At 38.6% G+C, this 20,706-nt stretch overlaps 1 protein-coding gene and 2 pseudogenes across 4 annotated transcripts in view; 1 reads left to right on the forward strand and 2 right to left on the reverse strand.

The window, feature by feature from the left end:
• POC5 (POC5 centriolar protein) overlaps positions 1 to 20,706 on the reverse strand; it is a 42,139-nt gene that overhangs the window by 10,901 nt on the left and 10,532 nt on the right. For 3 of the 4 annotated variants that reach the window (XM_030323291.2, XM_030323300.1, XM_030323321.1), the window contains 6 exons: positions 20,608 to 20,694; positions 18,110 to 18,315; positions 16,210 to 16,386; positions 12,838 to 12,942; positions 7,733 to 7,912; positions 5,063 to 5,216 (listed from right to left, as the gene is read on the reverse strand). In XM_030323291.2, the coding sequence (XP_030179151.1) occupies positions 5,063 to 5,216; positions 7,733 to 7,912; positions 12,838 to 12,942; positions 16,210 to 16,386; positions 18,110 to 18,315; positions 20,608 to 20,694 (909 nt within the window). The remainder of the gene's footprint in view (positions 1 to 5,062; positions 5,217 to 7,732; positions 7,913 to 12,837; positions 12,943 to 16,209; positions 16,387 to 18,109; positions 18,316 to 20,607; positions 20,695 to 20,706) is intronic. The other variant, XM_030323317.1, reaches the window with a different exon arrangement.
• LOC115519384 lies at positions 5,542 to 7,705 on the reverse strand (annotated as a pseudogene).
• On the forward strand, positions 14,360 to 14,676 carry LOC115513386 (annotated as a pseudogene).

Consider the following 20,706-nt stretch of genomic DNA (forward strand, 5'->3'; position numbering starts at 1 on the left):
AATAATATGTGACCATATTATTTATGTCCTTCTGCATTATTTCATACAACTGTCCTGATAAATGGCCTCCTATTTAGATCTTCAGAATTGTTTTCTGATAACACTATACCCTTTTATTTCCATTTATTGCTACTATCCAAACAAAATCAATGTATTTTATTTTTTTTAAGTTTATTTATTTATTTTGAGAGAGAGAATCCCAAGCAGGCTCTGCATGGTCAGCATGGAGCCCCATGTGGGGCTCAAACTCACAGACTGTGAGATCATGACCTGAGCCGAAATCAAGAGTCGGTCGCTCAACCAGAGCTACCCAGGTACGCTAAAATTCAATGTTTTAAATTTGATTTTTCAGCGAAAAATAATAAATCAATAAGTAACACTAAAATTTTTACTTTTAACATTGTAAACAAAATTGATTCTTCCAAAGAGATTTATATAAATCATGAGTTAAAAATATATTTGTACACTTAACTAATTTTACTGATATTCTACATAATGATTTCTCAAAAATGAACCTTACCCTTAGATCAAAGGAGTGAGTAACATCAGCTTCCAGAAGCTAGGGCAAAGGGTTTCTTCAAATTTTATATTTTTCTCCCCAGTATTAGAATTTAGTTAACATTTCCAGTAAACACTGTATGTATGTGGCATCTAACACCAGGGTTGAGGGTTTGGAAATTCATTCACTGAGACAATTGAGAATGTGTGAACACAGGGCATTATATACGCCCATGTGTTTTTTGTTTGTTTGTTTTTTAATGTTTTAGAGAGAGAGAGACAGAGCTTGAGCCGGGGAGGGCAGAGAGAGAAGGAGACAGAATCAGAAGCAGGCTCCAGGCTCTGAGCTGTCACCACAGAGTCAGACGTGGGGCTTGAACCCAGGAACCATGAGATCATGACCTGAGCCAAATCTGTACACTCAACTGACTGAGCCATCAAGGTGCCCCTGCCTTTTTTTTTTTTTTTTCTTTTGAAAGAGAGAGTGAGTCAGGGAGGGACAGAGAGAGGGAGAGAGAATCCCAAGGAGGCTCTGCACTGTCAGCACAGAGCCCTACAAAGGGCTTGAACCCACGAACCATGAAATCATGACATGAGCCAAATAACTGACTGAGCCACCCAAGCCCCTGATGTGGGGTTCCAACTCACAAACTGTGAGACCATGACCCGAGCTGAAGTCGGACGCCTAGCCACTCAGGCGTCTGAGCCACTCAGAATGAGCCACTCAGACTCTAAACCTCTAGACCCCTATGTTTAAACTGTTTTTGATGTCCACTTTCCATCCAGAGACTTCTCTGTGTAAGTCCTTCTCTTAGGCTATCTTTATATAAAACAGAGTAATAGCACCTCATTAACGAAGTTTAATTAGGATTCTAAGGGACATGTCCTTTGAAATCCTCTGATGAGAGAGACTAACTCAGTGTAAAAGCACCATTTTGTTTTAAAAACAAAACATAGTTTTAACATGTTTTTGACAGTAAGTAATTCAGACTGTGTCTTTTTAGGTGGGTGGAAGACTTCTCATCTGTGGAACCAGTACAAAGGTCAGGTCTCACAATGAGATTCCCTGGAATAGAGGTAGCTGACTAACTTGTTAATGTGGGCTGATTTTTGCAGTTCCATTTGGGTCAATCGCTGTAAGTTTAATAATTATTGTCGCTTTAACTGGGATAAGTTTTTTCATCTGTAAAGGATTTTTTTCCTGTTCCCAAAATTGCTTTAATATTTGGCCGGTATCATTTTAAAGGTCATTTTTGCTGTCATATTTTGCCTTCTTCATAAAACTTCTAATTTCCAACCTTTAAGATATAGGATACTGCACAGCATGAGATGCACTTAGATCATGGACAGCAGAGTCAGGAGACATAAAAAAACCCCAGTATTTTGCTATGACAAGATAGGTACGTCAGGAATACAGCATTATTTTCTTTAATGTTTACTTATTTTGAGAGACAGAGGGTGCACACGGGCGGGGTAGGGGCAGAGAGAGTGGGGAAGAGAGAGGATCCCAAGCAGGCTCCATGCTCAGCGTGGAGCTGATGCGGGAATCGATCCCAGGCCCGTGGGATCATGACCTGAGCTGAAATCAAGAGTTGTATACTCAACTGACTGAGCTACCCAGATACCTCAGGAACAACGCATTATAAACAACAGTTGTTTTAGGGGAAGAAATGGGGCCAAAAGTATTTTTTTCCCTAGTGAGAATTAAAAATTTTTTAAACCTGTTAATAAAATGCCAGAAAATTACACATCACAGAGCAAATCCAGCATGAGGTTACTTCTGCCTTTGGGAGCTCCACCAACACTATTGCTAGTGTATATCTCACTATTCCTGTCAATTTTATCCCCCATTGTGATGATCAACAAAGCACCAGGCCACTCAAAACAGTTGAGATCCCAGAACTTGGCATTAGTTGTGGATAAAAGGAGATTTAAAAGCAACAGGGGCAAAACAAATCATGTTGTGTAATTATCAGAATACATTTTCTCCAAATCCTGTTGTGGATATTTGCCTGTAGGAGACAAAGCTATATTTGAATTTAAAATTTAAGATGGTAAATTTATTAAAGGTGGTAAAACACTGTCCTAGTCAATTCATAACCTGCTTACATAGGTTATGAGAAAGAGGTCTCTTATAATTGAATGTAGGAAATTCTTATTTTTTTTTTTTCATTTTTTAAAAATGTTTATTCGTCAGGCTCTGGGCTGATGGCTCAGAGCCTGGAGCCTGTTTCCGATTCTGTGTCTCCCTCTCTCTCTGCCCCTCCCCCGTTCATGCTCTGTCTCTCTCTGTCTTAAAAATAAATAAACGTTGGAAAAAAAAATTTTAAAAAAAGGGGCGCCTGGGTGGCGCAGTCGGTTGAGCGTCCGACTTCAGCCAGGTCACGATCTCGAGGTCCGGGAGTTCGAGCCCTGCGTCAGGCTCTGGGCTGATGGCTCAGAGCCTGGAGCCTGTTTCCGATTCTGTGTCTCCCTCTCTCTCTGCCCCTCCCCCGTTCATGCTCTGTCTCTCTCTGTCTTAAAAATAAATAAACGTTGGAAAAAAAAAATGTTTATTATTTTCAGAGACAAAGAGAGACAGAGCATGAGTGGGGGAGGGGCAGAGAGAGGAGACACAGAATCCGAAGTGGGCTCCAGGCTCTGAGCTGTCAGCACAGAGCCTGATGTGGGGCTTGAACTCATAAACCGCGAGATCATGACATGCATTGAAGTTGGACACTTCACCGACTGAGCCACCCAGGTGCCCCTGAATGTAGGAAGTTCTAATGATAAAATTTGTCACTTGTGAAACCTAGGATCTGTTATAAGTAGGTAATTAAATTCTTCAATTTAATACATACAACTTACTAATAATGACAACTGGTGGTGGTGGTGAGTTTGTTTTTAGTGTTGACACTGAATTGAAAGACCATACTGGAAAAATCAAGAATTCCTTTGGATATTAGCAAGATAAACTAGTCAGCCTTGAGATTCTAGAATTTTAAGTTTTGAACCTGCATGTGGGCCACACACACCAGGACTGCTTCAGAAAAAAGTTATCTGCCTTAACTTCCTAGCATCCACAACATGAACAATTTGAATAATAAATGTTTGATGATGCCTTAAAAGGTTATGGTTATGACAGCCATAGAAAAGTTATTCAATGGACTGGAATATTAATGGTGTTACAAAATGAAACTGTCTCATAAAGTGTGAGTCTCAAATAGGATTTAATGTGAGGAAATACTGCAAAAAATGTTCATGTACTTACATAAAACAGGCTGACTTCAGACTGCAATAATTATGCCATTACTTATCATCTTACATGTCAAAGTATTTTTTGTCTTTTAAAGAGCTTTCAATTATATTTCACTGCATTTCCTCAAGAATCCTTTGTGAACAGGTAGGGAAGATTTATATTATCTTCTTTGTTCAGAGAAGAAAACTAAAACCCAATAAGGAAAATAGGCCTCAGTGCAAATTGGTGACAAAGGATTCGTGTGATTTGCTTTTCTAAGCCATGCTGAAAAACAATGACACAATCCACACAGATTCCAGCCAACACATGGACTTTTAAAATAAAATTATTTTACTTGACTTCTATAGATAGGCCTATATTTATATTTCAGTTTCAGTTGAGGCATCTCTTAAATTGAAGACAAGCAATTTAAAAAAAATTTTTTTAATGTTTATTTTTGAGAGACAGAGAGAGAGACAGACAGACAGAGACAGCATGAGCATGAGCATGAGCATGAGCAGGGAAGGGGCAGAGACAGAGACACAGAATCCAAAGCAGGCTCCAGGCTCTGAGCAGTCAGCACAAAGTCCGATGGGGGCTCAAACTCACAAGCCATGAGATCGTGACCTGAGCTGAAGTCAGATACTCAACCTCCTAAGCCACTCAGGCACCCCAAAGACAAGCAATATTTAAAATGGGACACCATGACTAGATAAATATTTCATCAACAAAATAGTCCAAAGAATTTGGCTATTTGATCAACAAATACAAATTTTGTACTTAAAGGTACTGCAATTATTAGTTAAAAGAGCCTTAAAATAATGTTACATTCATTACATTTGAATGTTATACATTCAAAACATCATTTTAACATTGACCCTAAACACTTAAGAGTTGACTGTTTACTTGATCATATCTAAGATACCATAAGTAGCCAAGACTAAGTGATTTTTATGGCAGGTTATGATACCATGAAGTTAAAACTACCCATACCTGGGGGCACCTGGGTGGCTCAGTCGGTTAAGTGTACGACTCTTGATTTCGGCTCAGGTCATAATGTCAAAGTTCATGAGTTCGAGCCCCACATGGGGCTCCACGCTGACCGTGCAGAGCCTGCTTGGGATTCTCTCTCTCTCTGCCCCTACCCCACTCATGCTCACTCTCTCTCTCAAAATAAATAAACTTTAAAAAATTTATTTAAAAAATCTAAAAAAAATAAAAATTAAAAAAAATACCAGTACCTGGTCAAGGCCTATTCTTTGCAGAAAATTAGTATTACAGACCACACCAATCACTGAAATATCCTCAAATCCTTTTCAAAGTAGACAGAGAACCTTAAATACTAACCTGTATCGCCTTTGTTTTGAAATATAGTCATAGCTTCGAGATTTAATGCACACACCCCCCTCATGAAAGCTTTCTTCATGGAATCTTCAAAATGCTCTTTTTCATGCTGCATTCTTTGGATCTCAGCTTTTGCATTTTCCAAAGCTCCAGATAACTAATTAAGGGGAATTTTTAAAAAGAAGAAAAAGATTTGAGATACAAGGAAGGATATTATTTACTGTTCAAAAAACAGCCTTATACTGTGAAGTGTTTTTTTTTTTTTTAACGTTTTTTTTTTTTTTTTATTTTTGAGACAGTGAGAGACAGAGCATGAATGGGGGAGGGGCAGAGAGAGAGGGAGACACAGAATCAGAAGCAGGCTCCAGGCTCTGAGCCATCAGCCCAGAGCCCGACGCGGGGCTCGAACTCACGGACCGTGAGATCGTGACCTGAGCTGAAGTCAGACGCTTAACCGACTGAGCCACCCAGGCGCCCCTTTTTTTTTTTTTTTTTTTACAAAAGAGTAAGCTATGTTTATTTAAAGTCACAAGCAGTTGACGGACTCCGTATGACTCAGACTACAAGGAAACCATTCTACTTCATTCCATTCTGAGTCCTAGGGGGGCCCAGACTGGCAGGAGTGCTGCTTGGGGCCCGCTGACAGGTTTAAAGGTTTCTCACTGACGGCAATCTGTGACTGTGTGAGATTGGCCAGGCAGGTCACCATTAGCAGGTCACTGATGTTGCTGTTGAGCATGGTCTCAAAGTTATCAGGAACTATCTTGGGTACTTGGTTAACCAGATTCATTAAGAAGCGGCCCACAGTATCGTCAGCTGACGGCTTTCCACATAGCACGTCCTCTGCATACCACAACACTGTGCTCAGGGCTTCCTAGATGCCAGCGGATGCCCCTCCTACTTGCTGCAAGTTGCTTGAGAGTCTGATCACTGGGTTGGGGCTAAAACAGGTCTTCGTGATCTGGTCAACTGCGATGTGTTCAGTGTCAGAATATGCATAGTTCACTGTCAGAGGTGTGGACATCCCCCCAGGGACACCCATTAAAGTGCCAACATAGGTAGCCATTCCTGAGGTGAATGGGGTTGGGGGCTTCAGGGCTGTAGTATTCCTGAATCGGCACAGAATTCTCTATGAAGTCACGGGCCTGTGGCGTACCAGCCCAGGAAGAGCTCATCTGGAGAGACTTTCTTGGTAATTCACACATGTGCTTAGTGAATGCCATGTCAACAGCCACCTCATCTTCTGACTCACTGTGCAGCACTAAAAGGCAGTTTGTGACTTCCACTGAATGCTAGTCAACAGGTCCCAGCAGGGTCCCAATAACTTGGGCAGCACCTTCACTGAGTGTCTTGTGGCTGTCCCCAACAGAAGCCAAATGACCAGGTGGAGCCCGACCGCACGGCTGCTGGGGCAGGGGCCTGAGAGGGCAGGACCAGGCAGTGACCACACTGGGTCTGTGCTGGGGTGTGGCCCAGAGCCTGTGGTCCTAGCCAATGCAGCTGCCAGGTATGAGGAGGAGGCTGGAGCTGGTGTTGGAGCCAGAAGCGGCGCTGAGGCTGTGGGGCTGGGGCGGGGGTGGGGGCGGGGGCTGGGGCTGGCGCTGCCGGTGTGGCCATCTTGTTGAGCTGTGAAGTCACTTTTGTGTCAAACACTAAAAACACTTTACCGCACACCTCTTCCGCTATGCATCTCAATTTATTTTAAAAGGTGCATCTTACCTCATTCCTAACTGTAAGATGGAGGTTCAAACAAGGAAAATTTCATACCAGTCCCACCAAAGGGTGCTGACGTGTTTTACTTATAAAGATATGTCATTTCTTACCATAAAACATTCATGCAGAATAATACCCAAAATACATGAAAAGCCACAAGCTCTCACCTCTTCAGAAAAAAATACCTAAATGCAATATTAACAGAATTTCCACCCTTCCTTCCTTCCTTTCTCTAAATGTCATTTAGAGAACTTAAAGTGCAAAGTGACATTAGGTAAAACACTCTTTCCCACCGACCAAATCTGAAGGGACTGCATTTTTTTTTTTGTATGTCATTTTGAATTGCAGAAAATTATTGGTACAATGACACTTATTTTTAACGTTAAGAACTTAGTACTATGATGACGAAAAAAGGTTTTTCTGTGACTATGTGATTTCAAGAGGCCTACTGCATTCTTCACTATGGATTAACTTCATTTTGGGTCTCAAATATTTTCCCTTGGAAACGATGTTTATTTTATAAATAAAAGTCAATGGGAAAATAACTTCAGTTTATATACAACGGCTTTATATCAACCTTATAGGAACACAATTTGCTTAAATTAGCACAAGGATAAACATTTTTGTTTTGAGTCTTTACTTTCAGCTCAAAAAGGCCAAATGAAGAAGCCTAAGAAAGTATGCGTTCTTAGAAATGTAAGGGTCTATGGGTGATTTACGTTTCCAAGGGAAATGTACATACATGAGATCAAACACGAGTTCCTAGATCAGAGTAAATAAATCTGTAGGTCTGACTTAATAGTGTTGTTCTTTCCCAGGAGTGTCATTTGAGCCTACGTGACACTAAATGTAACTGGAGAAACGGGTCACTCTGCCTAACTATAAACTAATAGTGAGTGATGCTATCCATCTTTTTTATTTTTACTGAAAGAAAGTGAAGGTATACACAAAAAAGTTTACCGCAGCAACTCTGGTTTCATAATCGTTGGAAATCTGGACGCAAACTTCTTCTGCTCTTGCTTGACAAGCTCGTTCCACCACATCTTTCCATTGCTTCTGTACTATGGATCGCCAGCCTTTCCAGACTTTCTTCAGTAAAGTTCTCTGGAAGTACTGGTCAGCTAGTTTGCCTTCATAGACCTAAATGAAAGTAATATACAACCTCAAAAACACGGTAGGCTGGTAAATATATAGGCGATGATATTAAAAAACATAATGTAACACAGTGGTAAGCAGTGTTCATGTTATCATTTAATCCTGTGTAATCATATTTTTCTCATCTGCAGGCAGGAGAACAGGCTGAGAGAGGTTAAGGAACCGGCCCATGTCACACAGCTTTCATAGAAAGGGAAAAACCAGCCTCCTCTCATTTCAGAACCTAACCTCCAACCCTTGTATCAATGCTTTATGCAACTAATCAAGTTAGGAGGAAAAAAATAAATAAATAAAGCGCAAATGAAAGAAAAGGAATAATCTGCCATTATCAGAGTTATGAATCTGCAGGACCATTTAGCGGAAAGTAGGCCTAAGAGAAGAACAGAGAGTGGATGCAAGACAGAAAGGGTGGTGGCTGTGATTTCAGGTGCCACTGCTCTCTCTTCAGCCTGGTGGCCACCACCAGAAACAAGACTAATTTAATTTACACCCTTTGCCATCATACACAGGGCCAAGCAGATCTAAATAGAAACATATACCATTCTTCCTGCATCAACTAATTTAAATTCTTTTGAAGAAATAGTTCCAATTTTCAATTTTCTTAAATTGAAAAAGCTACTCAAAAACTGACGGCAGAAAATAAATGGAAACAAACGAAAATGAAAATACAACAATCCAAACGCTTTGGGATGCAGCGAAGGCAGTCCTGAGAGGAAAATACATGACAATCCAGGCCTATCTCAAGAAACAAGAAAAATACCAAATACAAAATCTAACAGCACACCTAAAGGAAATAGAAGCAGAGCAGCAAAGACACCCCAAACCCAGCAGAAGAAGAGAAATAATAAAGATCAGAGCAGAAATAAACAATATAGAATCTAAAAAAACCGTAGAGCAGATCAATGCAACCAAGAGTTGGTTTTTTGAAAAAATAAACAAAATTGATAAACCTCTACCCAGGCTTCTCAAAAGAAAAGGGAGAGACCCAAATAGATAAAATCATGAATGAAAATGGAATTATTACAACCAATCCCTCAGAAATACAAGCAATTATCAGGGAATACTATGAAAAATTATATGCCAACAAACTGGACAACCTGGAAGAAATGGACAAATTCTTAAACACCCACACGCTTCCAAAACTCAATCAGGAGGAAACAGAAAGCTTGAACAGACCCATAACCAGCGAAGAAATTGAATCAGTTATCAAAAATCTCCCAACAAATAAGAGTCTAGGACCAGATGGCTTCCCTGGGGAATTCTAACCAGACGTTTAAAGCAGAGATGATTACCTATCCTTCTCAAGCTATCCCAAAAAATAGAAAAGGAAGGAAAACTTCCAGACTCATTCCATGAAGCCAGTATTACTTTGATTCCCAAACCAGACAGAGACCCAGTAAAAAAAGAGAACTACAGGCCAATATCCCTGATGAATATGGATGCAAAAATTCTCAATAAGATACTAGCAAATCGAATTCAACAGCATATAAAAAGAATTATTCACCATGATCAAGTGGGATTCATTCCTGGGATGCAGGGCTGGTTCAACATTCGCAAATCAATCAACGTGATGCATCACATTAATAAAAGAAAAGATAAGAACCATATGATCCTGTCAATCGATGCAGAAAAAGCATTTGACAAAATTCAGCATCCTTTTTTAATAAAAACCCTCGAGAAAGGCGGGATAGAAGGAACATACTTAAACATCATAAAAGCCATTTATGAAAAGCCCACAGCTAATATCATCCTCAATGGGAAAAAACTGAGAGCTTTCCCCCTGAGATCAGGAACATGACAAGGATGTCCACTCTCACTGCTGTTGTTTAACATAGTGTTGGAAGTGCTAGCATCAGCAATCAGACAAAAAAAGGAAATCAAAGGCATCAAAATTGGCAAAGATGAAGTCAAGCTTTCCCTTTTTGCAGATGACATGATCTTATACATGGAAAATCCGACAGACTCCACCAAAAGTCTGCTAGAACTGATACATGACTTCAGCAAAGCTGCAGGATACAAAATCAATGTACAGAAATCAGTTGCATTCTTATACACTAATAATGAAGCAACACAAAGACAAATAAAGAAACTGATCCCATTCACAATTGCACCAAGAAGCATAAAATACCTAGGAATAAGTCTAACCAAAGATGTAAAAGATCTGTATGCTGAAAACTATAGAAAGCTTATGAAGGAAATTGAATAAGATATAAAGAAATGGAAAAACATTCCATGCTCATGGGTTGGAAAAATAAATATTGTTAAAATGTCAATACTACCCAAAGCTATCTACACATTCAATGCAATCCTAATCAAAATTGCACCAGCATTCTTCTCGAAGCTAGAACAAGCAATCCTAAAATTCATATGGAACCACAAAAGACCCCGAATAGCCAAAGTAATTTTGAAGAAGATGACCAAAGCAGGAGGCATCACAATCCCAGACTTTAGCCTCTACTACAAAGCTGTCATCATCAAGACAGCATGGTATTGGCACAGAAACAGACACATAGACCAATGGAATAGAATAGACACCCCAGAACTAGACCCACAAACGTATGGCCAACTAATCTTTGACAAAGCAGGAAAGAATATCCAATGGAAAAAAGACAGTCTCTTTAACAAATGGTGCTGGGAGAACTGGACAGCACCATGCAGAAGATTGAAACTAGACCACTTTCATACACCATTCACAAAAATAAACTCAAAATGGATAAAGGACCTGAATGTGAGACAGGAAACCATCAAAACCCTAGAGGAGAAAGCAGGAAAAGACCTCTCTGACCTCAGCCGTAGCAATCTCTTACTCGACACATCCCCAAAGGCAAGGGAATTAAAAGCAAAAATGAACTATTGGGACCTCATGAAGATAAAAAGCTTCCGCACAGCAAAGGAAACAACCAACGAAACTAAAAGGCAACCAACGGAATGGGAAAAGATATTTGCAAATGACATAACGGACAAAGGGCTAGTATCCAAAATCTATAAAGAGCTCACCAAACACCACACCCGAAAAACAAATAACCCAGTGAAGAAATGGGCAGAAAACATGAATAGACACTTCTCTAAAGAAGACATCCCGATGGCCAACAGGCCCATGAAAAGACGCTCAACCTCGCTCCTCATCAGGGAAATACAAATCAAAACCACACTCAGATATCACCTCACGCCAGTCAGAGTGGCCAAAATGAACAAATCAGGAGACAATAGATGCTGGAGAGGATGTGGAGAAATGGGAACACTCTTGCACTGTTGGTGGGAATGCAAACTGGTGCAGCTGCTCTGGAAAACAGTGTGGAGGTTCCTCAAAAAATTAAAAATAGACCTACCCTATGACCCAGCAGAGTAGCACTGCTAGGAATTTACCCAAGGGATACAGGAGTACTGATGCATAGGGGCACTTGTACCCCAATGTTTATAACAGCACTCTCAACAATAGCCAAATTATGGAAAGAGCCTAAATGTCCATCAACTGATGAATGGATAAAGAAATTGTGTTTTATATACACAATGGAGTACTACGTGGCAATGAGAAAGAATGAAATATGGCCCATTGTAGCAACGTGGATGGAACTGGAGAGTGTGATGCTAAGTGAAATAAGCCATACAGAGAAAGACAGATACCCTATGTTTTCACTCTTATGTGGATCCTGAGAAACTTAACAGAAACCCGTGGAGGAGGGGAAGGAAAAAAAAAAAAAAAAAGAGGTTAGAGTGGGAGAGAGCCAAAGCATAGGAGACTCTTAAAAACTGAGAACAAACTGAGGGTTGATGGGGGGTGAGAGGGTGGGGAGGGTAGCTGATGGGTATTGAAGAGGGCATCTTTTGGGATGAGCACTGGGTGTTGTATGGAAACCAATTTGACAATAAATTTCATATATTAAAAAAAAAAAAAACTGACGGCAGCCTTTGCTATGTCCACTAACATTTAAACATAACATATTCTGATTATGTCAGTTGGTAAATAACTTTCAAAATACGGCATACTCATTAAATAGCTCTTTTCTCTATGATTAATGTAGATTCAATCTATTGGGATTCATAAAAAAAATGAAAGCACTAGGAATTATTCTTCAAGGAGAAATCCTGTTCCACCATTGTAATAGCCTTTTCTTTAAGTATTCAGAACTAAATGCAGAGAGATCATTCCATGGCTCACATAAACATCAAATACACACACACACACACACACACACAACACATCTATCCCCTATACTCTTGAGTCTCTATACTGTCTTCTTGTGGGATATACATATCCTCTCATCTTTTCCACTTCTGATACAATAATTTATTACTCTCTCTCAGTTTATATTTACTCTGCTATACTGATTCAACTCTTACTTAATTAAAATAAAGACAATCACAGTTAAATTGTAAACAAACTAAAGATAATTTTTAAAAAGCTACACAGACATGGCTTTCTTTGATTCTCACTCTAAGTCAAGTCTACAAAACAAACGATCACACAATTTTATAATGTATCAATACAGTACTGCCTCTTTATGAAGAGACTATATGGATACATTCAGGCATGTGTGAAGCAGAAACAATATAAGAAGCATATGATATGTTAGACATTATCAATTCCTTCTCCACACAATCACATCTGAGTTTAAATTTGTTAAAAGGGTTCCATGACAAGGGCATTTGTAAGTCAGTTATGATCCTTACTTAATATGAAGTAGGAGATGATAGATCAATAGGTCTATAAAATATGAGGTATTTTTTTCCAAAATACACCAAAATCAAATTCCTTTAAAATCTAGGCAACATTAAATTGTAAATTCATTTTGATTTATTAGAAAACAAATCTTTCTTTGACTTTAACAGGAGCTCCAAAATGTGATCCTAAACCCTTTTGAGTTCAGAAGTCTAGTATCTGTCAGTTATTGTTTTGTTTTTATACTTACATCCTGTCTGGATTTAACATGGCCAATTCGCCAGTGGAAGAATGTTCTCATCAGCTCTATCCTTTCCTTTTGCTTGCCTATGGCATGAGACAAGCTAGAAATCACCTGTAAATAGCAATTAACACAATTATTGTAATGTTACAATAACAATAATTGGTAAAGTGACTTTCACATATATCAAAAAGTGCTCAAAAGAATACCTGTGGAGCACTACTACATTCATCTAATTAACCTCATTATTATCTTTAAAAACACCAAAAAGCTTGTCCACCTGAATGCACTACATATCAATGAACGAAGGAGAGCAAAAGAGGAAAGAAAGAAAAGTCTTTATTATTTGTATCTGGATAATCACAAAAAAAAGTTTATGTATATAAAGTTAATAGTCATTGACATTTAATTCAAGAAAGATGACTACACATTTGAAAATATTGCCACATACACAGAAAGGCTTTGTGCACTACACTTGAGGGTAGGGACCAGGCTTTAAACATCTTTCTGGTCCCTTAAGTACCTTTAATACCTTGGGTTAGAAGTTGCTCACTAACTGTTTAAGGATTTTCTGGATTCAACAAACTCATAAAAGCAAACAAGAGTTATACCATAATGTACTTCTTCAGTGATGCTATTCTCGTTCTTTTTTAAATAAATCTACGAACGCTTTTAAAACCTAAGACGATATTCTTTCTTATAAAGAAATGAGTGATTGAAATATATATTTTAAATTGGCCACATTAAAGTGAGATTTAGTAAATTAGGCATATTTATTGAGAGACATTTATTCTGGTTCTTCTTTAAATAATTTTCAAAAGTAGAAAAGGGCACACATTTCTGTTAAAAGGCACAGACCGTTCATCTTATTCATTTTCAAAAACTGGACACATATGTATACTCTTTTATGTGTGATACTTTGAAATTACAAAAAAAATAAGTTTCAAATATTTTAAAACCTCAGGATAGAGTTTTGAGGGCAAGAGAGAAAATGAGTGACATTAGTATCTAGGGTTTCAAAAAAGTAAACTATATAAAATGTTTGATTTTATATCATACCCCAAACATCAAAAGAAATGTATATTTAAAAAAATATATAGTCTTTATCTAGTTCATTAAAACAGTGCTGCATCTGCAGACCAGGAGCTGAGCTGTCACCTCTGAAAACTAACATCCTCCCGGGGGGAGCCATGGATTTACTGCACAGTCTGCTGTGTGGAATTAGCACAGACGTGAACCTTACTCTCTCGTTCTTAAGAGGCTAATGTAAAGTGAAATAAAAAGTATTCTCAGGGCACTTGGGTGGCTCAGTCAGTAAGTGTCTGACTCTTAAGTTTCTGCTCAGGTCATGATCTCACAGTTCATGAGTTCAAGCCCAGAGCAGGGCTCCGCACTGACAGCAAGGAGACTGCTTGGGATTCTCTCTCTGCCCGCCCCGCCCCTCTCAAAATAATAAGCTTTAGAGAAGGTTGGACATCCGGCTTGTGAGTGGGTACCTTCATTTCACGTGCGACCTAAGAGCGATTTAAAAATGGGTGATATTGAGAAGAGCAAGAAGATTTTGTTCAGAAGTGCACCCAGTGCCATACCATGGAAAAGGGAGGCAAGCACAAGACTGGGCCAAATCGCCATGGTTTATTTGGGGGAAAGGTCAAGCCCCTGGATTTTCTTATAGGGATGCCAACAAGAACAAAGGCATCACCTGGGGGAGAGGAGACACTGATGGACTATTTGGAGAATCCCAGGAAGTACATCCCTGGAACAAAAATGACCTTCGCTGGCATTAAGAAGGCAGGGGAAAGAGCAGACTTGATAGCTTATCTCTAAAAAGCTACTAAGGAACAATAGTTGGCCGTTGCCTTATTTATTACAAAACAAAAATGTCTCATGACTTTTTTTATGTGTCCCGTATTTAAATAAATCTTATACACCAGAATTCAGATCATGAATGGCTGATAGAATATTTCTTTTGGACAGTCCTGATTTAAATAAGATTAGCTTGTGGGGCGCCTGGGTGGCTCAGTCAACTGAGCGCCCGACTTCAGCTCAGGTCATGATCTCACAGCTTGTGAGTTCGAGCCCCGCGTCAGGCTCTGCGCTGACAACTCGGAGCCTGGAGCCCGCTTGGGATTCTGTGTCTCCCTCTCCCTCTGCCCCTAACCACTCGCATTATGTCTCTGTCTCTCTCAAAAATAAACAGTAAAAAAAAAAAAAATTAAATAAGATTAGCTTGTGGTTAAATGAGTATGATTTGCTTTTTGAACTTTGATAGTAATTCTGGTTCAGCAAGTGCTGTCATTGTTTTCCCCTTTCAAAAATATGATTGGAATTGATTACATGTTCAGCTTTTCCAGAGATGGTAAATGCCATCTCTAAACTTACTCAGATTTATATGACTGATTATATCAATATATTTAAATACTGAGGAAATCCCTTCACTGTAGCAGAACAGCAAGACTCAGCTGTGATTCAAGTTGTGTTTATTAGCCTGTTAAAGGCAAGGGCTGAAGATAAGCTGGCAATGTCCACTTTATCTTTTTAGTCTTAACTATGCAGATTTAATTAAAATTCCCTCCATTTAAAATGTTGCCTTTTGCTTAATGAAAGGCATTTTAGTGTGGTTTATGTATAGTATTAAAAATTATTAACAGTTCTCATATTTTATAGATGAGCTGTAAGGTCAGATGCTTTTAAAATTGAATGTGATAAGGTATAGTAGCAGATTTGGCTTGTGAATTCTTTACTAAGTTATAATTCAGGAATGTCTTCTAAACAGCTATTCAAAAATACAACTGTGGAATTACCATATATGTATGATTGGTGCTTTTGCCAACTTGTTAGAAGGGTTAAAGTAGAGGAGAAATATCATCAGCACCAATTTGTAAATTATGTGATAAGGCTTAAGATAATTAAAAACAAAATCACAGATCAAAAAAAAAAGCTTTAAAAAAAGTGTTCTCTATGTCTATCAATAAAACGAAAAAAAACATCATCAATGAAGAAAGATATACCATTGATAAAATGTGAGATACTTAAAATGACCCCTAAAAAGATGGTTTAAAATGTGGGTAATGCTGGTTCCCCAATGTTCTCTTAAGAGCAGTTAGGAAAAAAAGACCGGGGAAAAGAAATTAGTGTTCCCACATTCAGCACACACTTCTAAAACTTCGAGCACACTGAAGCTGATGACAAAGATTAAATGACAAGACGCTGGCATGTTTAAGAGAAAGAATATATCTTATTCCTATGTATCTATTTTTTCAGTTTCTGAAGCAATCTTCCCTTTGTATCTTGTATGACCTAAAAAATCAGTTCCTGGCATTTATTGCCTAGCAAGATTTTTACCGCATCTCACTTAAAAAGAAATACAAAAGTGAAGACCTCATCTTTTCTCCCAATAGAGATTTCATAGGCTTTTTGCAGCTCCTTCAAACTGTTGATCTGGTTGCACAGTTGTTTTAAATGCGCTTCATGTTTTTCTTTCTCTTTTTTCATTTCCATTCGGTGCCAGTCAATGAAATTAAGTCTCCATTTACTTAGTTCAGATATGATGTTTGTCTGAAAAATAAATATGCCAGCAATTAAGCAGTGTGTTTAGTACTGCTTCTTAAAATTACACTGAAATTAAGAAACATTAAAACTAATCGGTACAAGCAATCAACAGAAGAGCTATTTATAAAAACCACTAATGAAAACGTTTGCAAGTTCAACAATTGTGGCTCTTCTCAGGTCACATTCACCATACTAAGGAAATGGATTTTTTTTTCCTACTTTAAGTCACTTTGTATGAAACTTTGTTGTCCTTTGAAAAAATTTCTGGTCCTTCCGTGGTTTATTCAAGGACTTTAATGTCCATATTAAGATAGATCAAGGAGGGCAAAAGTCAGAGTATGGCCTTGGCTCAGCCACGGGACTGGGAAGTTATTTAGATAGAGGTGGATAACGGGAACCAGGGGGGTTGACGCTTTCTTTCCCCAAATCGTTTATCACAGAGGCCATCTTACCACAAATTGCTAAGTCTGATCCCTTTTCCCCCTACTGAATGGCATAAGTAAAAATACCAAATAATCATGTTATCAAAACAACTGCCTAACAATATGCTTAACTGAACAGAGAACAAATTACGGGATTAGCGGTAGCACTTACACCATGACACAGATAATGAAACCTGTTCCAAGGGGGAAAATGGTAAAAACTATACTAAAAGATTATTTCTAGAATTTATGGTTCCCAATAATAGAGAAATAAAAATGCCATAAAACCCTCAGGACTGTAATTTCACCATATATGTGAATATTCAGTTTTCTCAAACTATGTTTCAGAAAAACTGTCATTTTCTCCATTATATATATGTATATATATTTTTTAAAGTTTATTTCTTTTGAGAGAGAGAGAGAGCATGAGCAGGGGAGGGGCAGAGAGAGAGGGGGAAGGAGGGAGGGAGGGAGGGAGGGAGGGAGAGAGGGAGAGAGGGAGAGAGAGAGAGAGAGGGAGAGAGAGAGAGAGAGAGAGAGAGAGAGAGAGAGAGAGAGAGAGAACCAAGGCAGGCTCCACACTATCAGCGCAGAGCCCAATGCGGGGCTTGAACTCACAAAACACAAGATCATGACCTGAGCCAAAACCAAGAGTCAGAGGCTTAACACTGAGCCACCCTGGCACCCTTCCATTATATTTTAAATAGAAAAAAATTTGCCATTTCTGTAATACCTTATTTTATTTAGAGGCCAATACCACCACTAAAATAGTCAGCTTTTATAGACTTACCAGTTACACAAGGTGGTTGCTGTAAGCAGCTACAAAATGAATATATGTTGCTAAAACCGGATGCTGTGTTACGTATAAAAGGAGACATCTTCATTCGTCACAGCTATGAGATGGTAAGGATTCAATAGGTATCTTTGTCACACGTAGACTGAGTCTTTAAAAACACCCGAGAAGTTCAGTGGAACCTACAGAGCTGTTCAGCAACTAATGAAAACCTTGCTAATTCAAAACATGGTTTCTGATCTAGTAGCATCACCTGGGAGCTTGTTAGAAGTGCATAATCTTGGGCCCTGGTCAAGACCAACTGACAAGCTGGTTTAACAGGATTCCCAGATGATGCGTACAGATATTAAGGACTGAGAAGTACAGACTTAAAACACTGGACTAATCTTCTAAGGAAACTAAAGATTTTTTTCACAAAATCTTTTGATTCAAAGAAAAGAACAGGAAATAGTGGAATCAAGAGCAAAACTGTTATACTACATATGAAACAACTGTAACTGAACAACTGTAATACCTTAAGTCCTGAACTCCAAAGATCAAGTACATTTTCCATCTTCTGAAGGTTTTCATCAGAAATAAGAAAATCGCTCACAGTGATTTCATGGGCATCTGCATGACTAGAAACAGATGCTGGTGAGGAAGAGTCACCTAAGAGGTTGGAACTAAAAAAGTCCATGACTGGGTGAGAAGGCTTCCTTGGTGACAACACTGGTGATGACCCTGGAATAGAGGAAAGTTGTTGTGGTCAGGCCAGATTGAGAATAACCCAAATGGTAAGAAATTCCAGTGGAAAGTAAGACGTCAGTGACCTTCAGAAGTAGAGGAAAATGCAGAGAAATAACCTTTCAACTTACTTACTCTTTTTTTTTTTAGTGTTTATTTATTTATTTTGAGAGAAAGAGAGCACATGACTCTTGTCAACTTTACAAGTTGAGCACCTGACTTTTGATTTTGGCTCAGGTCATGATCCTGAGGTGTGGGATCAAGTCCCATGTTAGGCTCTGCACTGAGCATGGAGCCTTTTGGGATTCTCTCTCTCTCTCTCTCTCTCTCTCTCTCTCTCTCCCTTTGCCCCTCTCCAACCCATCCCCTTCTCTTTCTCTCTCAGAAAAAGAGAGAGAGAGAGAGAGAGAGAGAGAGAGAGAGAGAGAGAGAGAGAGAGAGAGAGAAAGGGTTAAGTAATGGACCAAGGTCCCAGTGGTTGTCTATAGGTCATTATTACTTTATGTAACACACTGGTGAGGGTTTTAACACCAGTAAAATTCAACACTGTAAGTACAAAGAGTAGTTTAGTTTTAACAGATACTCAGTTGTAAGGCACACTGTTAGCCTTCAACATACAGGTGAAAACATACACGTCTATATATGTATACACATATATGTATATAATTTCCATCCTCTGCCCATATACATGGTAGAGGGTAGTGGGCTGGGGTGGAGGATAGATGTAGGGGTGAAAGCCAGTGCCAGAACAGGCCATCTACCTTTCAAAAGCACAAAACAGAAAAGATTACTATTTTATCACACATGTATGCTGGAATTAGAGACGGTTTATCATTTCTCACATATCTCACTTTTGTTACAAGGGTCCTAATAACCAAGACTGAAAGGCCTTCTTCTTTTCCTTGGTCAATGAGATGAGTCAAACAGATAAATCTACTGTAGAACTTGTTACTTGAAAGTAAATCAAGAACTCTTTGCAAAAGGGAAAATCACGCTCTAATATACATGTTTTACATAAAAAATTTATTCAGTAAATGGTTCAGGCTAGTCAACTATGAAACACTGCCTCTATACTCTGAAGAATAAACCCAGAGAATAAAGCAGAGTGACAAAGCACGTGAATGTTCTCTTTCACTAGATTTCACCAACAATATCTGCACCCACAGGAAAAGCAATAGGCTCTGATTTTTTATTTTTACTTATTTAAAAAAAATTGTTTTAATATTTATTTATTTTTGAGACAGACAGAATGTGAGCAGGGGAGGGGCAGAGAGAGAGGGAGACACAGAATCCAAAGCAGGCTCAAGGCTCTGAGCTGTCAGCACAGAGCGCGACATGGGGCTCAAACTCATGAATCGTGAGATCATGACCTGAGCCAAAGTTAGACACTTAACCGACTAAGCCACCCAGGCACTCCTCTGACTTTTAATTTTTAAACATATATCCACCTTTTGAAAAAGAGAATCACATAACTGAAGAACTTGAAAGGTCCCCAAGTATTATACCGCCCGAGCCTTTTATGTACAAGTGAGCAAACCAAAGGTTAGAGGCATTTCTTGTAGGGTGGCTTACATGGCCCGTACATTAAATAACATTATATCACAGAGCAAGAAGACTGTTCTATTTTAATTATTTAATCACTTCAATCTGGTGCTAGTGTGCTTTTATAACCTCTGTAACACTTGCTCATCTCTCCTTTCAACCAAGGAAAAGCAGATTTCAGGCTGAACACATCACCAGCAGTATTCAATCAAAACTTACTAATTGTTAGTTGCATTTATTTTTACCATTGCTTTCTATTTATAAAGGGTATATTAGTTTTATTCTATAATCAGTAATGACACAAATTTTTCTTCCAATGAATTTAAGCTAAAAATGAATATATCTAAAGAAAAAAATGACAGAACAAGGGGTATAAAGATAGGACAAAAATCACTAAGTTGGTACACAAATGCCTGAATGTTGGGAAAGAATGCACTGGTTCATGAAAACATTGAAATTGGCCAAATTAGTGGACTCCCATGAAATCTTTTAAAGTACTGCCCTCTAATCTAGCAGTTTTAAGAAAGGATGCCACACACTGTAATACATTAACCTGTCTTAATTGTACTATTTTAGAATTTTGGGAAATTATTTTAAATAGTATTAGTTAATAAATCAGCAACAGCAGCATTTTAAAATCATGCCAATGAGTAATATGCTGAAATAATTCCTCTTACTACACAAATAAAATTCATCAAACCACAAAATGTTGTATGTTAATAAAAACAAACTGAGGAAAAGTCATACCATCTGTCTTTGAATGACTTGAAATATTCAAATCACATCCTTTTCCAACTTCCATCCTTGTTTCTTTTACTACAGGGCTATTTCCTGCTGAAAATAAAA

Source organism: Lynx canadensis, chromosome A1, assembly GCF_007474595.2.
Source record: "Lynx canadensis isolate LIC74 chromosome A1, mLynCan4.pri.v2, whole genome shotgun sequence".
NCBI classification, from domain to species: domain Eukaryota; kingdom Metazoa; phylum Chordata; class Mammalia; order Carnivora; family Felidae; genus Lynx; species Lynx canadensis.